The 25,039-nt window shown below is 42.0% G+C and overlaps 2 protein-coding genes across 5 annotated transcripts; both read right to left on the bottom strand.

Annotated features, from left to right (window-relative positions):
- Positions 1-968: 968 nt before the first annotated feature.
- LOC129837250 (collagen triple helix repeat-containing protein 1-like) lies at positions 969-7,505 on the bottom strand. 3 transcript variants are annotated; one of them, XM_055903260.1, is made up of 5 exons: positions 7,189-7,491; positions 6,331-6,414; positions 2,887-3,105; positions 2,364-2,580; positions 969-1,474 (listed from the first exon to the last, which is right to left on the bottom strand). In XM_055903260.1, exons 1-5 carry the CDS (start codon positions 7,297-7,299, stop codon positions 1,332-1,334), a joined length of 774 nt encoding a protein of 257 aa, XP_055759235.1. In that variant the 5' UTR covers positions 7,300-7,491; the 3' UTR covers positions 969-1,331. The 3 variants fall into 3 exon arrangements, with proteins under 3 accessions (XP_055759235.1, XP_055759237.1, XP_055759236.1); XM_055903261.1 differs by lacking the exon at positions 969-1,474 and adding an exon at positions 1,600-1,810 and having other exon boundaries at positions 7,189-7,505; XM_055903262.1 differs by lacking the exon at positions 6,331-6,414 and having other exon boundaries at positions 7,189-7,483.
- Positions 7,506-8,924: 1,419 nt separating this feature from the next.
- On the bottom strand, positions 8,925-24,988 carry LOC129837249 (frizzled-6-like). Of its 2 annotated transcripts, none has more exons than XM_055903258.1 (8): positions 24,368-24,988; positions 22,171-22,574; positions 18,747-18,943; positions 18,040-18,448; positions 14,394-14,996; positions 11,753-11,901; positions 11,100-11,537; positions 8,925-10,988 (listed from the first exon to the last, which is right to left on the bottom strand). In XM_055903258.1, exons 2-8 carry the CDS (start codon positions 22,354-22,356, stop codon positions 10,832-10,834), a joined length of 2,139 nt encoding a protein of 712 aa, XP_055759233.1. In that variant the 5' UTR covers positions 22,357-22,574; positions 24,368-24,988; the 3' UTR covers positions 8,925-10,831. The 2 variants fall into 2 exon arrangements, with proteins under 2 accessions (XP_055759233.1, XP_055759232.1); XM_055903257.1 differs by having other exon boundaries at positions 22,171-22,483.
- Positions 24,989-25,039: the final 51 nt, after the last annotated feature.

Raw genomic sequence — 25,039 nt, 5'->3', positions numbered from 1 at the left:
TGTAGAACTTTACATTCGTTTTGTATTTTGTTGTTTTTCAGTGTTCATTTTAATAAAAGTAAGAAGTTCGCCACCTTTGATCGATCCCAGTCCTTGTGGTAAAAAGTATGTGGGTAAAACAAAGCGCAAATTAAAAGTACATATCTCAGAGCATCGTAGCACCATTAGGTGCAAAAACTTGACTTACCCAGTTGCGGCCCACTTTTTGGAGGCAGGCCACTTGATTTCGTCTCTGCGTTATATTGGCATCGAACATGTCACCCTCCCTAGGAGAGGGGGTGACCTTGATAATTTATTGTTAAAACGAGAGGCTGTCTGGATCTTTAACTTAAAGACCCTTGCTCACTTCGGTCTCAACGTAGACTTTGATCTGAAGCCATTCTTGTGACTATTGTGACTTTGCCATTGTAATTGTTTGTGGGCTTGTGTAGTCTAAAATGAATTTATGATCGTATGCTATCCATTTGTTTTTTGTATGCTGTTCTTTGTATGTCATTTTAATATTTGAGAATTAACCAATGATATTAGGCCACACTTGGCCATGATTACAGACACCTGTGTGTCTTTTGACACTATATAAACGAGTCATCCCGCAGTGTTTGTGATCATACCCTGATGAAGACAGCTTGGCTGTCGAAACGTTAGGTAATTACATTTTTGCATCTGAGCTCCTAGAGTGTGCGGCTCTCCTTTATTTTCAAGTCGCCTACCACGCTGCACCTTGGTCTCCTCATTCAAACGACGAGCGTAACAAAGTAATTTTCAAAGAATGTTCTTCTCTGATAGGAAAACATTTGGTAGATTTTCTTTAGCTTCAGATTAAATTTAACAGCTATGCTGTGTTCACTTGTCACTTGAAAAAACTATGTCTAAATGCATTTCTTTATGAATTCACAAATGTTAAAAAATATATATATATTCTCTGATAGGAAAACATGTTATAGTGTAATGAGTAACACAATGCTTGATTCATACAAAATATTACTTTATTGACAGTAATTCATTTAAAATGTACGACTTCAACAGATTACAAGCGCAGCCAAAATCTTGCCTTATTAAACAGGAATGGGACTAATGAGGAATACATCTAATTTCAGGTGGCCAATAAACTAGACCCTACCTATGTGCTGTAGTACAAAACTTTCAAGTGAACATCAGTGATCCTGTAGTAGGCTTTAGCCACAACTGAAGTTGTCTGATTGGCCAGAGGACATTGTCAAAGACTAGGAACCCATCCAGAAACTAAACTGATATGCAGTCAAAGGCTTCAGAAGGATTGTTAGGGGTTCTTTCTCTATGGGGCCTGGTCCCATCACTTAATAAAGATGGCCTCATTTGGGCAGCTCCTCTATGAAGACCCTGGATACGGAGTTCCACCCTGTAGATGCGTCTCCTCTGGGGTAGTCAGCACAGGTCCCCACCCAGATAGCCACGTCCACCAGGCCTGCCCGGATCCCCTCACACAACCCTTCAACTGGGACAAGACAAGAGGAATACACAGGTCATAGATCCTCTCACACAACCCTTCAACTGGGACAAGACAAGAGGAATACACAGATCATAGATCCACTCACACAACCCTTCAACTGGGACAAGACAAGAGGAATACACAGGTCATAGATCCCCTCACACAACCCTTCAACTGGGACAAGACAAGAGGAATACACAGGTCATAGATCCCCTCACACAACCCTTCAACTGGGACAAGACAAGAGGAATACACAGGTCATAGATCCCCTCACACAACCCTTCAACTGGGACAAGACAAGAGGAATACACAGGTCATAGATCCCCTCACACAACCCTTCAACTGGGACAAGACAAGAGGAATACACAGGTCATAGATCCACTCACACAACCCTTCAACTGGGACAAGACAAGAGAAGTTACTCTAAATTCAGGTAAAGTGTCACTGAGAGAAAAACTAAAGTAATTGAGGTTTATTTTCAAGACAACTTCCTGAGTTACATTGAACACCCACACTGCCGTATGTGTGCCAAGACGAGGGCTGTTAATTGCTTTGTTTTGGTCTTGCTACACTGGTGAACTTGGCAGCTAAAGAAGAAAAACTATGGAGTAGGCATCCGTATGCCAAATGTCTTGCTTCACCGTGGAATTTAAACAGTAATAGTAGAGATATTATTAATATTTTAAGGCTACAATAAATTTCACATTTGAGATATATAAGCAAAATACCACCACAAACAAATAGCTACACTATCTCAGTTTAGCTCTGTTCCACTTACCGGATGAGCTATACATGTTGGTGGTATAATCTGTAACCAGATGAGGTTCTGTATATAGTGAGTGTAAGGTTGATTACCAGGTGAGGTTCTGTGTATAGTGAGTATAAGGTTGATTACCAGATGAGGTTCTGTGTATGTTGATGGTGGAGTTGAGCTCAGGGCTGCCTTGGTCGAGGTAGATGATGAACTCGATGGGCAGAGGTCCTGTACACTCAGCTCCATTGAAGGTGAAGTACCAACGCTGGCAGCAGGCTGTCTTACACTTCAGCCTCAGGGAGCCGCTGAAGAGCACACGCAGGGCACTGTCTGACCGCAGCTTGGTGAATGTACAGTCCTACAGGGAGACACGAGAGGTGGGGAGGAAATCCTAACACTAGCATCCAATGATAGCATCTTCAATGTTTTATGTTTTGTATTCATGTCTCGTTTCAATTCAGTGTGAATAATAGAATGTTGTTACTAGTAATTACACTGTTAGTACACAGGCTTAAGAGCAAATGAAAATAACATGTTAACAAATGTTTTTCTCTAAACAAACACAATCAACATTATTATGGATGATCAATATAGTAATAATGCTGATGTAACTATATTACTCCGTGCCCCAGATCCTGTCTAATGAGCATTGCCTGCTACTTACAGCTATCTTGCCCAGGTCGATCCCATAGTTGAGTGAGTTCCAGGCACACTGCTTGTAGTTGGGTTTCCAGGGCTCCTCAAACACCTCACTCACACACTCTCCTTTCTCCCCCTTGATGCCATCGCGCCCCGGGATGCCAGGGGTCCCAGGGATGCCATTGGTGCCAGGGTTACCCTCCCTTCCAGGGGTGCCAGCCGGACCCTGGGGGCAGCTGTTGTACTGGAGAATGACAGAGGGAGTGAGAGAGGAAGAGGTGGAGGGAGAGAGAGAAAGAGACACTGTTATAATGGGGAACAAGAAGGAGAGACAGACTGTTCTAATAACCACACTAATAACATACCACCTAGAGTTAAGAAATACCAGGTTGCCATCTAAGCATCATATGAACTACATCAAATGTATGTGCCCACATTCATGACAATGAACATCTAGACTTGTAATGGATAATGGTGGACACAGACGTCAGTTCAATGTCTAGTTTTCATGTACAGTTGATTGAGTTGTCAACTAACGTGAATTCAACCTGAAACCAACAGAAATGTGAACCTTGTCATGGATTTAGGTTAAAAGTTGGGTGAAAAAATTCCTTTACGTTGATGACTTTTTGCAAATCCAATCAGTTTTCCACGTTGATTCAACTTCATCACATTGATTTTTGTTTGTTTAAATGATGTGGAAGCAACATTGATTCAACCAGTTTGTGTCCAGGGGGACTTGACTCCCAATCACAAAAGTGCAAAAGAAGATGTCAAATGTCTGAGCCATTTGTGACCAAAATAAGTGAGTGATAGAGTGAATGAATCAGGAATTCAGAGTGTAAATCTGTGTTCCTGTGTTTGTGGTCAGTCGGTGACTTGAGACAGACAGACCAGCATGATTCAATGTCCAGTTCTGTTTTGTTTAAACAGATGCTCCCTCTTACTCACAGTGACTCAAAGACATACAGACAGGCTGGCTGGCCAAAGTAACCATACCACACACACACACAGAGAAACCATGCTTCTCTAACACGACTGTTTATCGCAAGACTCTCATACTTAGATATACTTGGCGAATCTGCAACTGAGTAGATGTAAATGGGGGGAAATCAGGAATAATTTTCTGTGCTGTTGTCTGATGTACTAGGCCTAGAGTCCAGTATTTATCATTCAAACTTGTGATACTCTTAGTTAAGCACATTGAATAAATAATGTAGCATTGTTCTCAGATCAAGAACATTCACTTAAAGGATATAAAAGGACATAGGAAAAAGTTAGCCAGTGCTCAATGGAGTCATTAGTAACCGTTGAGAATCGTCTAGGAATTAGTCATGCAGCTGTGCTGTGCTAGGTTGTGCTGTGCTGTACAAAGACTGAGTCTTCTATAACAAAAAAGAAACCAAAGACAACGTCAGCTTATATTACAGTGAACTGGTTATTTCAAGAACTTGTTCTAACTTGAGCTGATATTGTTCATATTACTTTTAGACAATGAGCATTTCAGGAATGCAAAAATCAAATATAAAATGGGGTAGGCTATGGAATTACATGCCGTATTTAAATTCCAGCTGTCAAGACACAAATGGTATACTGAGCAATATACCAGGCCTGAAGAGACCTGGGCCAGGTTTCCCAAAAACATCTTAAGACTAAGTTCATTGTTAGAACCTTCGCAGGAGTATCGTTATATCTCCGAGCTGTTTCCCAAAACCATCGTTATTAACGTTGCACTTGAAAACACTCAAAATCTTGCCCTCCCACGTCACTTTATACACAGAAGATCTCTGCTAAACATAGAATCACATCTGTCTCTGTGACCATGAAAAATTCAGAACAAAGTTGACTAGAAATTCAAAGCTGCCAATGTCCTTGCAATTGATACAAACTAGCGATATAAAAATATGTTTATAAAAATATGTTTCAAATGAGAGATGGCCGAATTAAAATATAAACAGTAAGCTATAGGCCTATTTCAATCATATTGAAATACATTTCATGTTCAATAAATGTAGTTATATTTTGCTGTCTTTAATTTGTCTTAACATATTTTATGATGTGTAGCCTAACATGTGCACAATGATCTGCCAAATCAGTGATTTAGTGCAATTCTATCATTAGAATAATACCACTCAATATTTCCAGCCATCTGTGATAATATCGTTCTGCCACTGAACAAGGAAGTTAACCCACTGTTCCTAGGCCGTCATTGTAAATAAGAATGTGTTCTTAACTGACTTGCCCAGTTAAATAAAGGTAAAATAAAAAATAAATAAATACAAATATCTCTCTAGGTCTAGGAGCTGATCCGTCGTCAGTATTGTGAAATAAGTATAATGTTAAAGAAAGATTTTGATGGAGAAAGCTGATCCAAGAGCCGCACTCGCTTTCTTTCGATCCTAACAGTATCAACACATGCTCCAACGATACACAGCGACAATTCTCTCTGCATGGTGTTAATGAAAACGCCTGATATATCTTCGGCTTTTGTAGGAAAGATGCATCGTTAAAACACTCGCAAGCCTACATTCCATCGCTATTGGAAAACTGGACACGGGTCTGTTTTTGCCATTAAGTGACTATGGTGGAGCCACCTAGGGGGTCTGCTCTGACTGGGGGAGTGATGTGTCTGGGTCCCGCAGTTTACCAAACAAAGTACCAGGGTCATGCTGTTGAAATTACAGATTGTGACTTTAAGATAAACCAAGTATTCTCCTATAAAAGCACTTGAGCACATGTATGGGATTTGGGATGCATAATACAGTAGCCTGTAAGTGACAATATGTAAATGCCTCTGTGACTATAAATATATTTGAATGTGGTTATTATCCTTTATTAATATATGCCATTTAGCAGACACTTTTATCCATACATTACTTGTGGGTGGTCCCGGGACTCTAACCCACAATCCTGGCATTGCAAGCGCCATTCTCTATCAACTGAGCCAAACAGGACTGGATCCAATATCATTATAAGACCACCGTTGAGGGAATGTCTCAGACGTTTATTAGGGTTTGATTTGTTTCTGGAGAGAATTCAAAAGCCATGAAAGGCGTCTCTGTTCCGCTCAGCTACACAGCTGACTTTCCTATTAACTAATCCGAAACGTGCTGAACAAACTGCAGTAGCCCACTGTATAATATAAAGTGTTTATACTTTACACACACAAACATACTTCTGCTGTGATAATAGAGAAAGTGACTGTTATTGTAACTGTGGACTAACATTGAGAAATCCCCAACACACCATACATTAAGTTTGGACTCAATTAGGTTTTACACAGATCCAAACTTTTCAAACGAGCTGGACAAAAAGAAGACCCAACATAGAGAAAAAAGTGACGTCTCAGCAAACCGTGTGCAGACTTCAAGCCAGGGTGAGAGCATGCTGCTACAGACATACAGAATACACAGTAACGTTACATTGGCAAGAAAAAAACGATATGCTCTGGAAAGGATGAGATTATTACCATGTTGTTCAAATAAGAGGTTCTTGAATCGGATTCAGCAGAGATTCTGGTGCAGTTTGGTTTGTCTGCATCGTTTCCAGTACACTAGACAGATAATAACAAGATGCTGTTCATCAAATCACATTACTCAGTTATTACCATGCAGTCCTTTACTGCTGGTCAGATGTATGCACTAGGACTACACCAAAGCAAACACCCACTAGTTTACAGTAGGCTAAACCTATTGGGGGGGGAAATGGTTGAAACAACGTCGTTTCCACGTAATTCCAATGTGACGAGTTGAATCAACGTGAAAAACTAATTGAATTTGCAAAAAGTCATCAACATAATGACATTTCGTCTTTTTTTCACCCAATGTTTAACCTAAATCCAATGACATGGTGACATGTTTTGTTGAATTCACGTTAGTTGACAACTCAACCAAATGTAAATCAAAACTAGAAGTTGAGCTGACGTCTGTGCCCAGTGAACAAACAATGAACCAGCCAGACCCCTCATGACTTCTGTCTGGGTCTTTGTTATTCTTCTGCACGCTGGACCTTTGCCAACTTCTTGTTTGCATCAGTTATGCCCAATATGCCATATAATATTGAAAGAACATTAGCGAGTGGCCACTGGTCAACGTGGCACCAATCATCCATAGCACATTCAACATGATGGTAGTAGGTATAGAACTGAAAATCACTAAAAAATAAAATATGTTTAAAAAAACGTTTGATATTTTAAAGGATGAAATAATTGCAACAATTAAAGGCTTAAACATCGGTTAAATGAAGCGGGATGAGATTCTGTAGTTTTCGGCACTTTGAGGGCTGTGCAGCTTTAACCCAAAATAGTTTATTTGAGATGTTTTTTTACCTTTTCGTATTCAACATCCTTCCTGTCAAGTGCCTTTCTCAATTTCTCTGCTCCGTGGAAAGGTAGAATCACGCAGGTGAGGAGCAGCAGACGAGTTAGAGCTGATACCATCTTTTATTTTCCCAAAAGATCGAGAGAGACCACAGCACTTCCCTGCTGCTCTGCTGCGCCGTATTTCAAGTGAGTGGGGGTGAGGGAAGTTTAGAGCGCGCCTATGCTCTGCCTATAAATGTGTTCTCACATAGCGTATGATTTATGAGTTTTTGCCACTAAAGTTTGTCAAATGTCTGGACCTACTCAGAAGTTGTCATGGGCGGGAAATAAAATGTTATTTGAAAATATAAATTATCTTAATGTGAGCCTACTGCGTGTCAATTGGTCTGGAAGTGGAACATGTGTTAACCACATGGTCACTTGTTCAAGACCCGTTTAGGCTATTTGTTCCCCGTCAATTGCTTCACAACAAACGGCTCCAGCGAATTTTGAACTTTTACTGTTGAAAAGCGATATCTCAAGTATAAATAACGTAAAGTGCACAGACTAAAGGGAGATTATTTTGTTGTTGCTGAGCAAAAGAGTGCTTTTTACTCACAACTGCAAAATTCAAGGAGTTGGTGTGATGGGAATCGGTGATGTCATCGGCCTCCCACCTTGCTTGAGGAATAATAGAGGAGCAATAAAGAACAAAAGAGGAAATGTCTTCAGCGTTAGAGATTGAATAGAGCCCAACATCTTGATTATGCTTCAACTTGTTTACAGTTGTTGTGGGCTGCCCTGTGCCCCAATTGTGGGCTGCTCGGTGCCCCACCACTAATAACAGATTGGGAATGGAACTATGTAATTTCTCATATATTGTAGACCCACATCAAGGTATAGAATCAGTTATATGTGGGTATTCTAGTCTGTTATTTCATGAAATTGGGAAGAACTCAATGGCATACTCCTTGTGTCCGCTCGCCTCACCTCATTGGGGACACTGCCCTGTGTAGGGTGCCGTCTTTCGGATGGGACGTTAAAACGGGTGCCCTGACTCTCTGTGGTCAATAAAGATCCCATGGCACCTATCGTAAGTGTAGAGGTGTTAACCCCGGTGGTTAAATACCCAATCTGTCCCTCATACCATCACGGTCACCTAATCAGCCCCAGTTTACAATTGGCTCATTCATCCCCCTCCTCTCCCCTGTAACTTTTCCCAGGTCGTTGCTGTAAATGAGATTGTGTTCTCAGTCAATTTACCAGGTAAAATAAAAATAAACATTCTCAAACCCATTGGATGAGAAAGTCAGAGCTCCCTCCCCTCTGATCTTCTCCTCCAATGGGTTTTGAGAAGGAGGCGTATTTAATTGAGATCTTTAAGTATTTTTCCTGTAGACTAGCTGATGATGATTATGTTGATGACTACAAACAATTATAGGTTATGTCTATTGGTGCTTTCAAGACAACTGGAACCCAGAAAAGAACGAGGTCAAATCATGATGTCAGTTATTTTCAGGTCGCAAAGTCTGAGCTCTAGAAAGACACCAGAGTTTCTGACTTGGAATTCCGAGTTGGATGAACGTTGAAAAAGATTTTTCCCAGTCGGAGCTAGTTTTTTCCCGTCTTGAACGCACTGAAGTCAGAAGTCTGCAAGTTACGAGTTCCCAGTTGTTTTGATCGCGGAATTTAACACAAACATGACAACATGGTTCACTATGTGTATGGGCGATACAAAACTAGGCATCCATTCATGAGACAAATTTAATTTTATTCAATAATCTTTTATTAAAAGGAAATATAACTGATACAAAATATATATCAAATAGTACATACAACATAAGACTACAAAAGTTCACAAAAATGTACAGGGAATTTAAAATATATTTAAAACATCTATAGCCTAAACAAGTCTATATGCAATCAAGGATGAGTAGTGGTTATATTATTCATGTGTGAATGAATGGAAGCAAGAGAACAAATTCCCTTTAGCTGTAACCTTTGTCTTCTGATAGCCACATAATAATATACAATACATATGGATGAAGATCAAGGACAGGGTCAGATTAAAGACAATAAAACAATTCAGCATGGAGGGATTCAAATACTTCTCAAATTATTTATGTATGTATGTATGTATGGATGGATAAATGTTTTTTATTAATAAAGGGTGCAAGACTTATTCCCAACAGGCCTTTCGGGAAAATTCCTGCAAGAAAAATGTGTCGTCAAACACAGTTCATGGATTACCAGTAAGAATCATGACAATTTAAATACTGAACAAAAGCCACACATTGGTCAAAATAGATAAACTCAACTAGGTACATGCTTTGGATTGGATTTCGTCTCTGATTTTTCTACTGTTTTCATATTGGATCATCAGTTAGTATGTTAGGTATACATACTATATATTTGGTTTAAAGATAGTTGCGTAACAGAAATATAAACTCCAAAAAAAGACATTCGATCTCTGTACAAATTGTACAGTATCCCTCAGTCTTTGCACTGGGTTCATCTCTAAGTGGTAACTCCTCTAGTGTAGTGAGATGTCAAACCACAACAACTTTACATAAGGTCAAGAGCCAGAAATAAGCCTGGTTACTTTGTCCACATATTTCACTAGAGATGAATATGCACATGGAATGACTGTCACACATGTAAAGCATCTGTAGGTAGACAGACAAAAAGTAGGTTATCTGAAGACCATGATTTAGTTCATGGGGCACACTCTTCTAGGAACTGTAGTATAAAAAATACATCCTCCACTCAGATTTACTGGAAATGAAGTTCATGACGAGAGTCAGCAAAATTGAAAAATGCTTATGTAACTCTTTATAGATATACTGAAGAACACTGTAATGGAAAAGGAATGAAAAGTAGAGTAGCAGACTGAGTGTATTGGTAGTCAGAACCTGTCTACTGCAATTACTTTAACTACAGAACTGCTATGCTTGCTACTCATTGTTTCATGATGGAATTATCTACATACACATGACATTAACCATTTGAATACAAAAATAAAATAAGAGTTAACCACCAAAGCTAGATATCGTTGAAGTTCTGATTGTTTGGTGAAACATTCACGATTTTCAAGCGCTTAAACTCAGTGTAAAGACTAGTCCAGTGATAAAAAATAAAATAGTTTACATAAATATTGCCAGTGTATATTCTACACACTTTACATATCAATCTACCCTCAGAAAAGTACAGCTTTCATAAGTAAATAAACAATATGTCAACCTAAGTGACTGCAGGGAAATGCTGAAGAGCTGCATGATTCTCTAACCTCATTCACCTTGATGTGGCCAGTGATCCAGTCAAGCTGACTGATGTACAGTAGCTACACCTGTTGGGTCAGTCACTGAAGGGAGCTCTCTAGGACCCTGGTGGCCCACCTAGTCTCCTCCTTCCGGTCTCTGTGGTGTGAAGGAAAACTCCTGTCCTTTGGATTTTCTCAACTTTCTATTCTCCCTCAGGTACTTAATCGATCCACTAATATCACTGATTGTTCCGAGAGTGTACACATCTGGTATGGTATGACAGGCCAAACCAGTTGCTCATTTGAAAGGAAGAACAGAACAAAAACCAGCAGACATTCAGTCCAGCCCCTGAGGACCAGAGTCACCCATCTTTGTTGGTGTTAAGTATCACAGGAGCCTGCTGGTTGGGCTCAGAAGCTGCTGTCCTTGTCCTTTTTCTCCTCTGGTAACTGGCGAACCAGGTGAGGGACAGAGCCTTTCGCACTGCCGCTGTGGGAGTGGCTTAAAGCCAGGTGCTGTCCACTGGGCACCTGTCTTGTCTCTGATAGTTCACTCCGGGGAGTCATCCTACAAGACAAGTTTGTAAAAAAACAACCTGTAAACATTGGAGCAGACAAAACCTTTTGAAGTACGTATGTATAGGTCAGAAAGTACTTGGGCAAAAGGATCTGTCTTTACCTTCCCTCTGGGACTCTGTGGAAGCTCTCTGAGCGGCTGCTAACCTTGCTGGAGCTGCCCTTTTTACTACGTCTCTCTGCCCCCTCTCTCCCCCCAGACAGTGCCTGTCCACTGGGCTGCTTCTCCCTGTCCCTCTCCCCCAGCCTGGAGCCACGGGTGGAGCTGCCTCTCTCCAGCTGCTCCCTGGCAGAGGCCTCAGATGAGCCCCTGGCCTCAGAGAAAGAAGCCTGACCCCGGATGACCTCATGGTTGCCCACTGCTGAGGTGCCGTGGTTGCCTGTGGCTGAGGCACCGGTGCTGGTGCCCATGGACTTGGAGATGACCTTGAGTTTGTGGGAGCCGGGGTTGTAGTGGTTCTTCTTGTGCTGGACACGGCTGTTGTGTTTGAGGAAGAACTCACAGGACTCCTGGAGAACTCTACGGCTCTCACTAATGGGGCTGGATAGAGAAATAGAATTAGAACACAGTAGAATTATATCTATCTGCAATCTGTAAATGTTGCATTCTGTAAAACCCAAGTTGCTTCCCAAATGGAACCCTATTACTTATATAATGCACTACTTTTGCACTAGGGTGCCATTTGGGATACAATCCATGGAAGAATATGATTTGTTTCAGCAGTTGAGAGACAGGCATTAGTGAAATGTCCTTACTCTTTCTTCCTGGTCCTGTTGAAGAAGAAGGCCCATTCTGAGCAGGTCTTCTTGCTGCTGACCCAGAACACACCTGAGATCCCAACCACCAGGGTCATCAGGTATTTAATCAGGAATAGGGACAGGTCCGGGCGACCAGACTCTGTAGTCTGAAACACAACATTACAGTGTTATAAACTGTATTATAAACCGGGTGGTTTGAGCCCTGAATGCTGATTGGCTGAAAGCTGTGGTACATCACGTGTATGACATAAAAATACTTTTTACTGTTCTAATTACGTTGGTAACTAGTTTATAATAGCAATAAGGCACCTCGGGGGTTTGTGGTATATGGCCAAGCCATTAGCCGTGGAATATTAGCCATATACACTACCGGTCAAAGGGTTTTAGAACACCTACTCATTCAAGGGTTTGTCTTTATTTTGACTATTTTCTACATTGTAGAATAATAGTGAAGACATCAAAACTATGAAATAACACATATGGAATCATGTAGTAACCAAACAACTGTTAAACAAATCAAAATATATTTCATATTTGAGATTCTTCAAATAGCCACCCTTTGCCTGGATGACAGCTTTGCATACTCTTGGCATTTTATCAACCAGCTTCATGAGGTAATCACCTGGAATGCATTTCAATTAACAGATGTGCCTTGTTTAAAGTTAATTTGTGGAATGTCTTTCCTTCTTAATGTGTTTGAGCCAATCAGTTGTGTTGTGACAAGGTAGGGTAGGGATACAGAAGATAGCCCTATGTGGTAAAAGACCAAGTCCATATTATGGCAATAACAGCTCAAATAAGCAAAGAGAAACCTTTATCATACCTTTAAGACATGAAGGTCAGTCAATACAGAAAATGTCAAGAACTTTAAAAGTTTCTTCAAGTGCAGTCGCAAAAACCATCAAGCGCTATGATGAAACTGGCTCTCATGAGGACCGCCACAGGAATGGAAGACCCAGAGTTACCTCTGCTGCAGAGGATAAGTTCATTAGTTCCAGCCTCAGAAATTGCAGCCCAAATAAATGCTTTACAGAGTTCAAGTAACAGACATCTCAACATCAACTGTTCAGAGGAGACCTGTGAATCAGGCCTTCATGGTCGAATTGCTGCACATAAACCACTACTAAAGGACACCAATAAGAAGAAGAGACTTGTTTGGGCCAAGAAACACAAGCAATGGACATTAGACCGGTGTAAATATGTCCTTTGGTCTGGAGTCCAAATTAGAGATTTTTGGTTCCAACCGCCGTGTCTTTGTGAGACGCAGAGTAGGTGAACGGATGATCTCCGCATGTGGTTCCCACCGTGGTTCATGGAGGAGAGGTGTTATGGTGTGGGGGTGCTTTGCTGGTGACACTGTGATTTATTTAGAATTCAAGGCACACTTAACCAGCATGGCTTCCACAGCATTCTGCAATTATACGCCATCCCATCTGGTTTTGGCTTAGCGGGACTACAATTTGTTTTTCAACAGGACAATGACCCAACACAACTCCAGGCTGTGTAAGGGCTATTTTACCAAGAAGGAGAGTGATGGAGTGCTGTATCAGATGACCTGGCCTCCACAATCTCCCGACCTCAACCAAATTGAGATGGTTTGGGATGAGTCGGACCGCAGAGTTAAGGAAAAGCAGCTAACAAGTGCTCAGCATATGTGGGAACTCCTTCAAGACTGTTGGAAAAGCATTCCAGGCGAAGCTGGTTGAGAGAATTTACATTTGAGTAATTTAGCAGATGCTCTTATCCAGAGAGACCTACATTCCTCTTAAGATAGCTAGGTGGGACAACCACATATCACAGTAAGTACACTTTTTCTCAATAAAGTAGCTATCAGCAAAGCTAGATAGAGGGTGGGGGGGGTCAAGTGCAATTTTGTTGTTTCAGGAATATTTTATTATTATGCCTTTTGGGAGTATTTTTTTAAGATACTCTATGAAGAGGTAGGGTTTCAGGTGCTTTCCGAAGATGGAAAGGGACTCTGCTGTCAGGGGGAAGCTGGTTCCACCCTTGGGGAGCCAGGACAAAGAAGAGCTTGGACTGGGCTGAGCAGGAGCTGCCCTTCAATAGGGGTGAGATGGCCAAGAGACCAGAGGTGGCAGAACAGAGTGCTCGGGTTGGGGTGTAGGGCTTGAGCATAGGTAGGGAGAGGCAGTGCTCCGTAGCCAAGCACCATGGTCTTGTAGTGAATGCAAGCTTCGACTGGAAGCCGGTGGAGTGTGCTGAGGAGCAGGGTGACATGGGAGAACTTGGGAAAGTTTTAAAACCAGGTGGGCTGCAGCATTCTGAATAAGTTGCAGGGATTTGATGGCACAAGTGGGAAACCCAGCCAGCAGCGAGTTGCAGTAGTCCAGACGGGAGAGGACAAGTGCTGGGATTAGGACCTGCGCCACTTCCTGTGTGAGGTAGGGTCATACTCTACGGATGTTGTACCACACCCCCTCGTGCCTTATTGCTTAATGAGACCATTTTCATTTAAACGTCTGCCAAATATATTCATACATTTTACTGTGGCTGAAAGAAGGCATAAGAACAGCAATGATTTTTAGCATCTATTAATGTTAGATTAATTTTGCAGTGGTATATCTTCATAGAGATATCAAATTATTATGAAAATGTTCTAGTGCTAAGCGTGTGTTACCTTGTGTGAGCAAGGAATGCTGTACTCCTGGCAACGGTCATTGATCCAGGTGTTTTCCCAGGTGGAGCGCTGGCTCTGTTCATAGATATAACACCCCTGCAGAGTGACCAGGGGCACCAGGTACAGACCACTGAACACCCCAATACGGATCATAAACTTCTTCAGCTTCTCCTGGTTCCTCTCATCGTGCTGGATCACCTGACGCACGTTGTTGAGCGACACGATCCCAGCCAGGAGCAGAGACAGCCCCACCACCACCCCGATACACAGCGGCGCCAGCACAAAGTACCGCAGCGCGTCCAGATCATAGAGCCCCACGAAGCACACCCCGCTGATGTTATCTCCCTCCACCTTGTTGAGAGCCAGTAGCATGACAGTTAGTGCGCCGGGGATCCCCCAAGCGACAGAGTGGAACCACACCGCCTTCTTCTCGATGGCCTCGCAGCTCCACTTGGGCCCGGCGGCCAGGAACCAGGTGATGGTGAGGATGACCCACCAGACGATGCCAGCCAGGGAGAAGAAGTAGAGTAGCATGAAGAGTAACGTACAGCCTTTACTCTGGGAGCCCAGCACTACCGTGTCCATGGCAGCCGGGTGCACCGCCTGGAATGAATGAATGAATAAATAGATTTAACGAATGAATGACTACTTTTATGTCCCATAGAGAAGTTTGCTAGGAAAAGAAGTATACCTGGCATACATATAAAACATCACAATATATAGTTAAATGACTTCAGATATCGTCATAAAACATACATCACAAGACATGGGCTGTATCCCAATGGCACCCTATTCCTTACATACAGTGGATTTGGAAAGTACTCATACCCCTTCACTCTTTCTACATTTTGTTACGTTACAGCCTTATTCTAAAATTGAATAAATTCATTTTGTCCCTCAATCTACACACAATATCCCATAATGACGAAGTGAAAACAGGTTGATATTTTTGCACATTTATTAAAAATTAAAAACAGAAATACATTATTTACATAATTATTCAGACCCTTTGCTATGAGACTAGAAATTGAGCTCAGGTGCATCCTGTTTCCATTGATCCTCCTTGAGATGTTTCTACAACTTGATTGGAGTCCACCTGTGGTAAATTCAAATTGATTGGACATCATTTGGAAAGGCATAGAACTGTCTATATAAGGTCCCACAGTTGACAGTGCATGTCAGAGCAAAAACCAAGCCATGAGGTCGAAGGAATTGTCCGTAGAGCTCCCGAGACAGGATTGTGTCGAGGCACAGATCTGGAGAAGGGTACCAAAACATTTCTGCAGCATTGAAGGTCCCCAAGAATACAGTGGCCTCCATCATTCTTAAATTGAAGAAGTTTGGAACCACCAAGACTCTTCCTAGGGATGACGGCCCAGCCAAACTGAGCAATCGGGGTAGAAGGGCCTTGGTAAGAGAGTTGACCAAGAACCTGATGGTCACTCTGACAGAGCTCCAGCGTTCCTCTGTGGAGATGGGAGAACCTTCCAGAAGGACAACCATCTCTGCTGCACTCCACCAATCAGGCCTTTATGGTAGAGTGGCCAGACGGACGCCACTCCTCAGTAAAAGGCACATGACAGTCCGATTGGAATTTGCCAGGGGGCACCTAAAGGACTCTCATACCATGACTAACAAGATTCTCTGGTCTGATGAAACCAAAATTGACCTCTTTGACTTGAATGCCAAGCGTCATGTCTGGTGGTCCCGTGTGGCTCAGTTGGTAGAGCATGGCGCTTGCAACGCCAGGGTTGTGGGTTCAATTCCCACGGGGGGACCAGGGTTCAATTCCCATGGGGGGACCAGGATGAATATGTATGAACTTTCCAATTTGTAAGTCGCTCTGGATAAGAGCGTCTGCTAAATGACTTAAATGTAAATGTAAATGTAAATGGAGGAAACCTGGCACCATCCCTACAGTGAAGCATGATGGTGGCAGGATCCTTCTGTGGAGATGTTTTTCAGCGACAGGGACTGGGAAACTAGTCAAGATCGAGGAAAAGATTAACAGAACAAAGTACAGAGTGATCCTTGATGAAAACCTGCTCCCGAGCGCTCAAGACCTCAGACTGGGGCAAAGGTTCACCTTCCAACAGGACAATGACCCTAAGCACACAGCCAAGACAATGCAGGAGTGGCTTTGGGACAAGTCTCTGAATGTCCGTGAGTGGCCTAGCCAGAGTCCGGACTTGAACCCGATCGAACATCTCTGGAGACCTGAAAATAGCAGTGCAACGACACACCTCATCCAACTTGACAGAGCTTGAGAGGATCTGCAGAGAACAATGGAAGAAACTCCACAAACACAGATGTGCCAAGCTGCTTGTAGCATCATACCCTAAAAGAATCAGGGCTGTAAGCGCTGCCAAAGGTGCTTCAACAAAGTACTGAGTAAAGGGTCTGAATACTTATGTAAATGTGATATTTGTATTATTATTTTTAATACATTTGCCTCCCATAAAATGTAAAACTGTTTTTGCCTCATCAGTATGGGGTATACAAAGCATCCTTCACTCATGCTGCCAAACATACCCTTGTAAAACTGACCATCCTACCAATCCTCGACTTCGGTGATGTCATTTACAAAATAGCCTCCAAAACCCTACTCAATAAATTGGATGCAGTCTATCACAGTGCCATCCGTTTTGTCACCAAAGCCCCATATACTACCCACCACTGCGACCTGTACGCTCTCGTTGGCTGGCTCTCGCTTCACACTCGTCGCCAAACCCACTGGCTCCAGGTCATCTACAAGACCCTGCTAGGTAAAGTCCCCCCTTATCTCAGCTCGCTGGTCACCATAGCAACGCCCACCCGTAGCACGCGCTCCAGCAGGTATATCTCTCTGGTCACCCCCAAAACCAATTCTTCCTTTGGCCGCCTCTCCTTCCAGTTCTCTGCTGCCAATGACTGGAACGAACTACAAAAATCTCTGAAACTGGAAACACTTATCTCCCTCACTAGCTTTAAGCACCAGCTGTCAGAGCAGCTCATAGATTACTGCACCTGTACATAGCCCATCTATAATTTAGCCCAACAACTACCTCTTTACCTACTGTATTTATTTATTTTGCTCCTTTGCACCCCATTATTTCTATCTCTACTTTGCACCTTCTTCCACTGCAAACCAACCATTCCAGTGTTTTTTTTACTTGCTATATTGTATTTACTTCGCCACCATGGCCTTTTTTATATATTTTTATTTATTAATATATTTTATTTGCCTTCACCTCCCCTATCTCACCTCACTTGCTCACATTGTATATAGACTTATTTTTCACTGTATTATTGACTATATGTTTGTTTTTACTCCATGTGTAACTATGTGTTGTTGTATGTGTCGAACTGCTTTGCTTTATCTTGGCCAGGTCGCAATTGTAAATGAGAACGTGTTCTCAATTTGCCTACCTGGTTAAATAAAGGTGAAATAAAATAAATTGTGTGTAGATTGATGAGGATAAAAACAATTAAATACATTTTTGAATAAGACTAATGTAACAAAATGTAGAAAAAGTGGTCTGAATACTTTCCGAATGCACTGTAGTACAATACTTTAGACCAGGGTCCATAGGGCTCTGGGGGCTGGTCTAAAGGAGTGCACAATACAGGGGATTGGTTGCCATTTCAGAGACAGACATACACAGACCTTGTTGCAGGATGTATTGTTCCCCAGCAGGAAGCCGATGAAGTAGATGAGCGACACGAAGCTGTAGCACACGGCGTAGAAGATGATTGGCCGTTCGGGGTAGCGGAAGCGTTTGACGTCGATGAGGAAGGTGAGAAAGGTGAAGAGCGTGGCGCAGAGGCAGACAATGGAGCACACCCCGATGAAGGTCTTGGCGAACTCGATCTCATGGGGCTTGAAGTACATGTTGGCACAAGGGGGAGCGCAGTCCCCGGCACCCAGGAACGTGGATCCCTGGCCGGGCCGAGTCTTCAGCTGAAGGGGGCACCAGAAGCCCATGTCCCTCTTGGCAGACAGAGAGGTCTTGGGTGTGGTCAGTCTGGTTGGTGGCAGGACTGAGCCATCTGGAGAGTATAGGCAATCTTCCAATCTAGAGGAGAAAACGTAGGGTGAAGAGTCAAAACCATAACTAAATGAATACCATTTCAAAACGTAGTGCTGATAAATGTAATAACTGGTCAACTGGCTGTTAGCAAGCAGTTTATAAACGCTTACTATTTGGTCATCTGAAAAAAGTCAGGCATGTGCCTTTTCATCTATACAACTTGGCACAGTACAACACGCCTATGTATGTAACAGATGTTGTGGCTCAGTGAACCTCGCACACGTGATGTGTAACCTGGCCTGAGACCTGGAGAATTGAGTTCGACTCAGTCAGTCACATTTACCTGTCGCACTGCAGCTCCAGAGGCCAGGTGATGCCGAAGGTGCCGATGTCCTTCCTGCAGTCTGACCTCACTTTCTCACACAGGTCACGACATGGCCGGATCACTTTGGTGTCCTCAGTGCATGCTGGGATAAAGGCCTGACACAGGAAGTGATGTACATCCGGAGAGCAGCGCAGGTTGACCAGCGGCATGAAGGGCTATGGAGACAGAGGGAGGGAAGGGGGGGGGGGGGGGGGGGGGGGAGTGAAGTAGAAAGAGAGAAAGGGAGAAAGAGGGAGAAAGATAGACATAGATCCATTCAGATTTTTATGGTTCAAGAAATACTAGGGTTGCAAAATTCCAGTATCTTTCCCTCAATTCAAAGGTTTTCCAGAAGTCCTGGTTGTAGTTTCTGAATTTCTGTCCTAATTTTGGGAAAACCTGGGAAAGTTACTGGAATTTTGCTAACCGAGTAAATACTAGTACCATGTTCCTGTAGCTGTACCTGTAAGGGTGGAGCTGAACAAATGGTCAGGCATGTTTTTAATCCAATATTGATTTCAACTAGATTCATCTAGACATCACAACAGTTTGTAATTAAAAAGTCAGTCAACGTGAGGTTAATACCGTCACTCACGGCCACAATACAGTCCATGCAGTTCCCTTGCCATGGGCAGATGCATAAATAAAATTGTTTTATTTTCCTGTACACGTGACTTGGTTGGAAAAGCTCAAAAGGCTACAGTACATAAGGCTGTACTGCACTGTATTATGGTGCCACACAAAGGGTTCCTTTCACAGGCTGTCTCAGTTTCAACAGGTTTGAGTAGAGGGGGGTGGGGGTTGGCATCAGGAAATGACTCTGGGACTATTTGGAAACCAGGAGTCAAGAGGGATGTTGACTGGATTGGACAGAACTGTTGGGTTTCTGCTCAGTATCCATTCCATCACACTAAAGCTGCTGCTCTGATCTAACAACCGGTAAACAGTTTACAGTGATTTCTACCAAAGTATGAAAGCATATCTTTCCAAAGCATGAATGGTGATTTTTGGCATTGTTGAGTCACGCTTAAGAGTTTTTCCAAATAAACAGATCTTGTCGAAGTAACGACCATATCACAAAAGCTTAAGATACCATCTGTAACGACTGCCACAAATCATTCCCAAAACAATTATAACTGGATCCTTCAAAGGTTACAGACTGTATCATGTGGCCATCTTAATCTAAGTGCCACTTGGTTTGGATCAGATACGCCATGTTATCAAACATTCCTGTTCAGTTTACAAATGCAGTTATGCAGAAAGAACTATGACTGCTGGAGGCAGTAAATCCAGCCGATGTTTACACTGTATAAGCAACATTTCCCCATCAATCCAACCATCAACACAGGGCCAATCTAACAACTGCACTATTCAACATTCTCTCCCTGATGGTTTCTCCAGCCTCAGGCTGGCTGCAGCCCAGATCTAGATGGGGCCTGGGGAACTGGCTCTCCGACTGTATGAGTCCTTGTTTCACATCTTTAGAGGTTCCAAACTACATCTCAAAGAGCTCTTCTTAGTCTGACGTTTCTTGTATTTTTCTGTGGAGCCACTGTAAATAGGAATACATTTAGAGTGTATTGGAATTGGGGCCTCTGTATATCCTCATTCAAAAAGCTTGATCCCTCTACTGTGGATTTCCACACAAGGTCCCTTGACTATGGATAACAATGACTCAATTAACCTTTTACTGCAGTTGTAATGGTCTGGGTGTAGCTGGTGCAGAGGAGTCAGGCGCAGGACAGCAGAGATGAGTAACACAAGTAACTTTACTCAAATATTCCAATAACATGTCATTATACCGAACCCACAATAACGTACCGAACATACATAAAACAATCACGCACAAAAACCATGGGGAAAACAGAGGGTTAAATAATGAACATGTAATTGGGGAATTGAAACCAGGTGTGTAAAACAAAGACAAAACAAATAGAAAATGAAAAGTGGATCGGCGATGGCTAGAAGGCCGGTGACGTCGACCGCCGAACGACGCCTGAACAAGGAGATGGACCGACTTCGGCGGAAGTCGTGAAAGCAGTGGGCTAAATCAGGGTCCCACAGAGTGTTTCTTGGTCATCTTAAACAAATATACACCTCACACACATGGTTATGGGCTTTAAAAAAAAGAAAACACCTGTACCATGTCAGAAATATAGTTGAAATGTATTAAATAAAAATGTTGCATCCCAATATTACACTTTATATACATCACAGAAGACTGAAATATAACAAAACCGTTTGACATAGACACACCAGATTACTGGCAGTTATTTTTTTTAAATGTTTATTAAATTATGAAAATATGAATAACATTTCACCCATAAACTTCTCTTTTCGTCCTCATGCTAGCTACCAGGAGCCACAGCAGCCATTATGGAATGAACAACAAGGGAGCTGATTGGCTGACACTACCATTCCAAAATAGGCTGCGGTGGCTACTGCTAGCTAGCATGAGGACGAAAAGGGAAGTTTTTGGGGAAAACTAGCAGTATTTCAATCTTCTTGATGTATCAGTGTGGTGGGGAAACTAGCAGTATTTCAATCTTCTCAATACATCAGTGTGGATAAAGGTAACATTTGGAGTACAATTTCAAAGCAAAAAGAGAACATTCACACGGTAGTGCCGGTAGGCTATAAGGTAAATAGGTGAATGACGTTCCACACATGGCTAATAGGAAAGAGAAGAAACAGGACGCTATGCTGACGATGATACGTTTGTATTCACTCCCAGGATGCTAGTAGAATAGGAAACAAAAGTGAATTATGTTATGCTGACTGGATGAAGTTAAACGAGCATGCAGTCTTCTGATTGAACTTTCGTAAACTACATTACATGTAACTGAACACTGCATCTACAGCGAGAGCGGATGGAAGACCTTTGAGAATGCTAAGACACAAGCTTCAATACTCAGATATCAAATTAAACTGTCACATGCGGCGAATACAACAAGTGTAGACCTTACATTGAAATGCTTACTTACAAGCCCTTAACCAACAGTGCTGTTCAAGAAGTTAAGGAAATATTTTTCCATTAAAAAGACTGCATTTCCTCTACATCTTAGCAAGTTCATAGAGAATGGTTTGAAAAATAGTTATTTTAATACACAATTATCCTTTTGCACCTGTTGGATTCAAGGCAAACATATGAAAAAAAGCTATTACATATGTACGATCTTAATTTGATCATCCTGCAGCAGGATAAATTCCCTGTGATGTGGGTAATTTAAAACATGTTGGGTATTTGAGGTTTAAAAAGGCTTCTGTAGTTGGTAATTTCCTCTGACATTTTAGACTTGATTTCCCCTTACGAAAAATGTATCAAAACCCTACAAAAATGTCCCCTCTATGCTCCAAGTCTGATGGGAAATCTAAGGGTTTTATCACAGTGAGAAACACTCACCTCCATCCTGCTGGCTGCTATGTCCTGGTCATAGTGCTCCATCATGTTGGGGAAGAATGTCATGTTGTAGAGCATCCCCAGGCAGCGATGCACCTTGATGGGTTCACAGGTGAACAGACTGTGGGCGTGGCAGCTCCTCGCCCCTATCAGTGCCAGGCACACCCAGACCAGCCTGGATATCATCATGGTGGCAGCCGGTTGCTAGGCTAAACTCTTTGTGTATAAACAGCTCTATTTGGTTCAGTGGAGGGATAACTTTATTTTGGGGCCCAAAATCACTCTTCATCCACATTCCTCTAGGCTTGCTGGGGTCCTATCCATGGAGACAAAAGGAGTAATGACAGGTAAAACATTCCCATCAGCCACCACATCATCGGCACGGTGGCATGTTCGGAAATCCCAAGCTTTAAAAAAGAACAGAGTATAATTTATCTGGTATGTTTTGAAGGGCTAGTATGGAGTTTAGTTCCAAAGCATTAAAAGGTTGTGTGCAGCAGTTTTTTTCTCAATATCAAATAATTTCTAGTTACAACTAAGTACCTTACTGTGATTGTTTTCAATTAAAGTGCCCCCCCCCCCAAAAAAAATGAAATGGCTAGCTAGTTAGCGGTGGTGCGCGCTAATAGCCTTTCAATCGGTGACGTCACTTGCTCTGAGACCTTGAAGTAGTGGTTCCCCTTGCTCTGCAAGGGCCGCGGCTTTTGTGGAGCGATGGGTAACGATGCTTCATGGGTGACTGTTGTTGATGTGTGCAGAGGGTCCCTGGTTCGCGAGGGGACGGACTAAAGTTAAACTGTTACATTAGCAAAGATATTTGGTTGGACTGTCTGGGAGTGGTCTCACTCCTGAAATAACTAAAAACTAGCTGTTATTGGCAGAGAGGTTTTGAACTCTCTTTCTTATTGGTCTATTAACTAATTGATATCACCAGGCAGGCCAAAACACCATCCCAGAAAAACAGGCTGAAATTTCAGGTGGCGTTTTCAAACAGCTCTTACACTAAAAGGGCATTATCCCAATACTATTCCAATCTTATTGTGTGGAAATATGTATAAAACACAGGAAATCACGTTTTTTCACTGCATTGGGCCTTGAACGTCAATATTTCTAACACCTTAGTGATAAAATTTACAAAGTCATTGTAAATAATAATTTGTTCTTAACTGACTTGCCTAGTTAAATAAAGGTTACACACAGATAATTCATATTGATCTGAGTGGATTATTGCTAGTGAGAAATACATCTGTCCAGTCTCTTCTGCAGTGGATTATGTGGTGGAATTGCACACTGAATTGCAAACTAATTCAATAACAGCATCAGCTTGTTGATACAGGCTTAAAGCTTTAAGTGTCTTGTGAAGTCTGGTACGTAACAATGTCTGATTGGAGCATGCCACGCCATCTAATCTCACACAGGTAATCATTCACAGAAAGCACTGTCTGGAATGCATGCAGTTTGCATTCAATAAGTGTATAATTTGCTGTACTGCAGAAGATAAATCACATATTTCCCTTTTTAATCTGCTGCAATAGTCCTATGCACTTTTGTATGTTTTTTTATTTGTTGTTTTGTTTATGTTTACATGTATGTGTGTGTTTGAGCTGTGGAGAGAATTGCTTTAAAAATAAACAAACAAAATCAAAACTGATTTAATTATTATTATTATGATTTTACCAAACAATCTAATGTTTTGCTGCTGTATCGATTTGCATATAGCGAACCACGTGACTTTTTCTATCATGTTCAGTAGCTTGGAATAGTTGAGCCAACAAAAAACATATTCGATCCCCAAATTAGGCTACTAACAAAAATAGCACTGAGAAAAGGCTATTGAATAGTAAAATGGTTTGACTTGGTTACAATTCACATACACTCCAGTCAAATTATTTTAAAAAACATCGATTTTTCATTTTTAAAGTAAAAAACAACTACTTCAGAATAAACCCTATTATCAAAGGTTTAAGAAAATTACACTGCAGTTACATGGAATACTTAGAATTGGAATATACAGTTCCTTTCTTCATGTTTTTCCCAAATTGGCATTCGGAAACACCATTTGTTCCCCATGTCTGGCAGCCAACTTCGGGAAGTGCGACTAGTAAATATCCCTGTCTCAGTGCCTTGGAAAGGGCCTCGATAAGTTTCGAATGTAACATCTATTTAGACAAGAACAGAAAAGTCACACAATTACACTTACCCTTTCGTTATTAGTTTTTCCTAAATAAAGGGCATCGTTCCATTGCAATCCTTTCGGATTGTGCGACAATGTTTCCAGCGACTTTGAACTATCCCCCGCCTTCTTCCTTTCAGCTCCACATCCTGTCTGACTCCGTGTTCGATACAACACCCATATACAGTAACAATCCGGGGAAATACTGGCCGTTGTTATATGCAAGTGCTATTATCAAGTGCAGCCACAAACATTATGTATTTTATAGTGGTACTATTCAAAGTAGATGGATAGTCCTCCATCTCAGATAACACATGCATCATAACGCTGTTTCAACTTTGTACAATTTAGTGATGATTTTTGTTAAATTATTATATTTTTCACTGTAAGGGGAGAATTCAAGTTATATACCTTCTAATTTTGGTCAAAGGTGCTGCCCATTCCTTTTTTCTCAACTGGGGGGGATGGGTCTGGCAGCATAGCACTTGACTTGCCTTCAGAAAAGAAAGATTTACTAGAAAACCTTTAACTTGAAAAACACTTATATTCACGCTGTCCCATCAGCAGCTGTTTCTTTCACACAAGTAGCCTCCATCATGTACCCATAAGTGGACGACCACTGCATCCTGATGGTACAGAATTAAAGATGCCTGTCTACTCAAACTCCTTGCTCTGGCGAAACGATACGCCACGCCCAAT

This window comes from Salvelinus fontinalis, chromosome 38 (assembly GCF_029448725.1).
Source record: "Salvelinus fontinalis isolate EN_2023a chromosome 38, ASM2944872v1, whole genome shotgun sequence".
Classification (NCBI taxonomy): domain Eukaryota; kingdom Metazoa; phylum Chordata; class Actinopteri; order Salmoniformes; family Salmonidae; genus Salvelinus; species Salvelinus fontinalis.
This window is presented reverse-complemented; position numbering and strand designations above follow the sequence as displayed.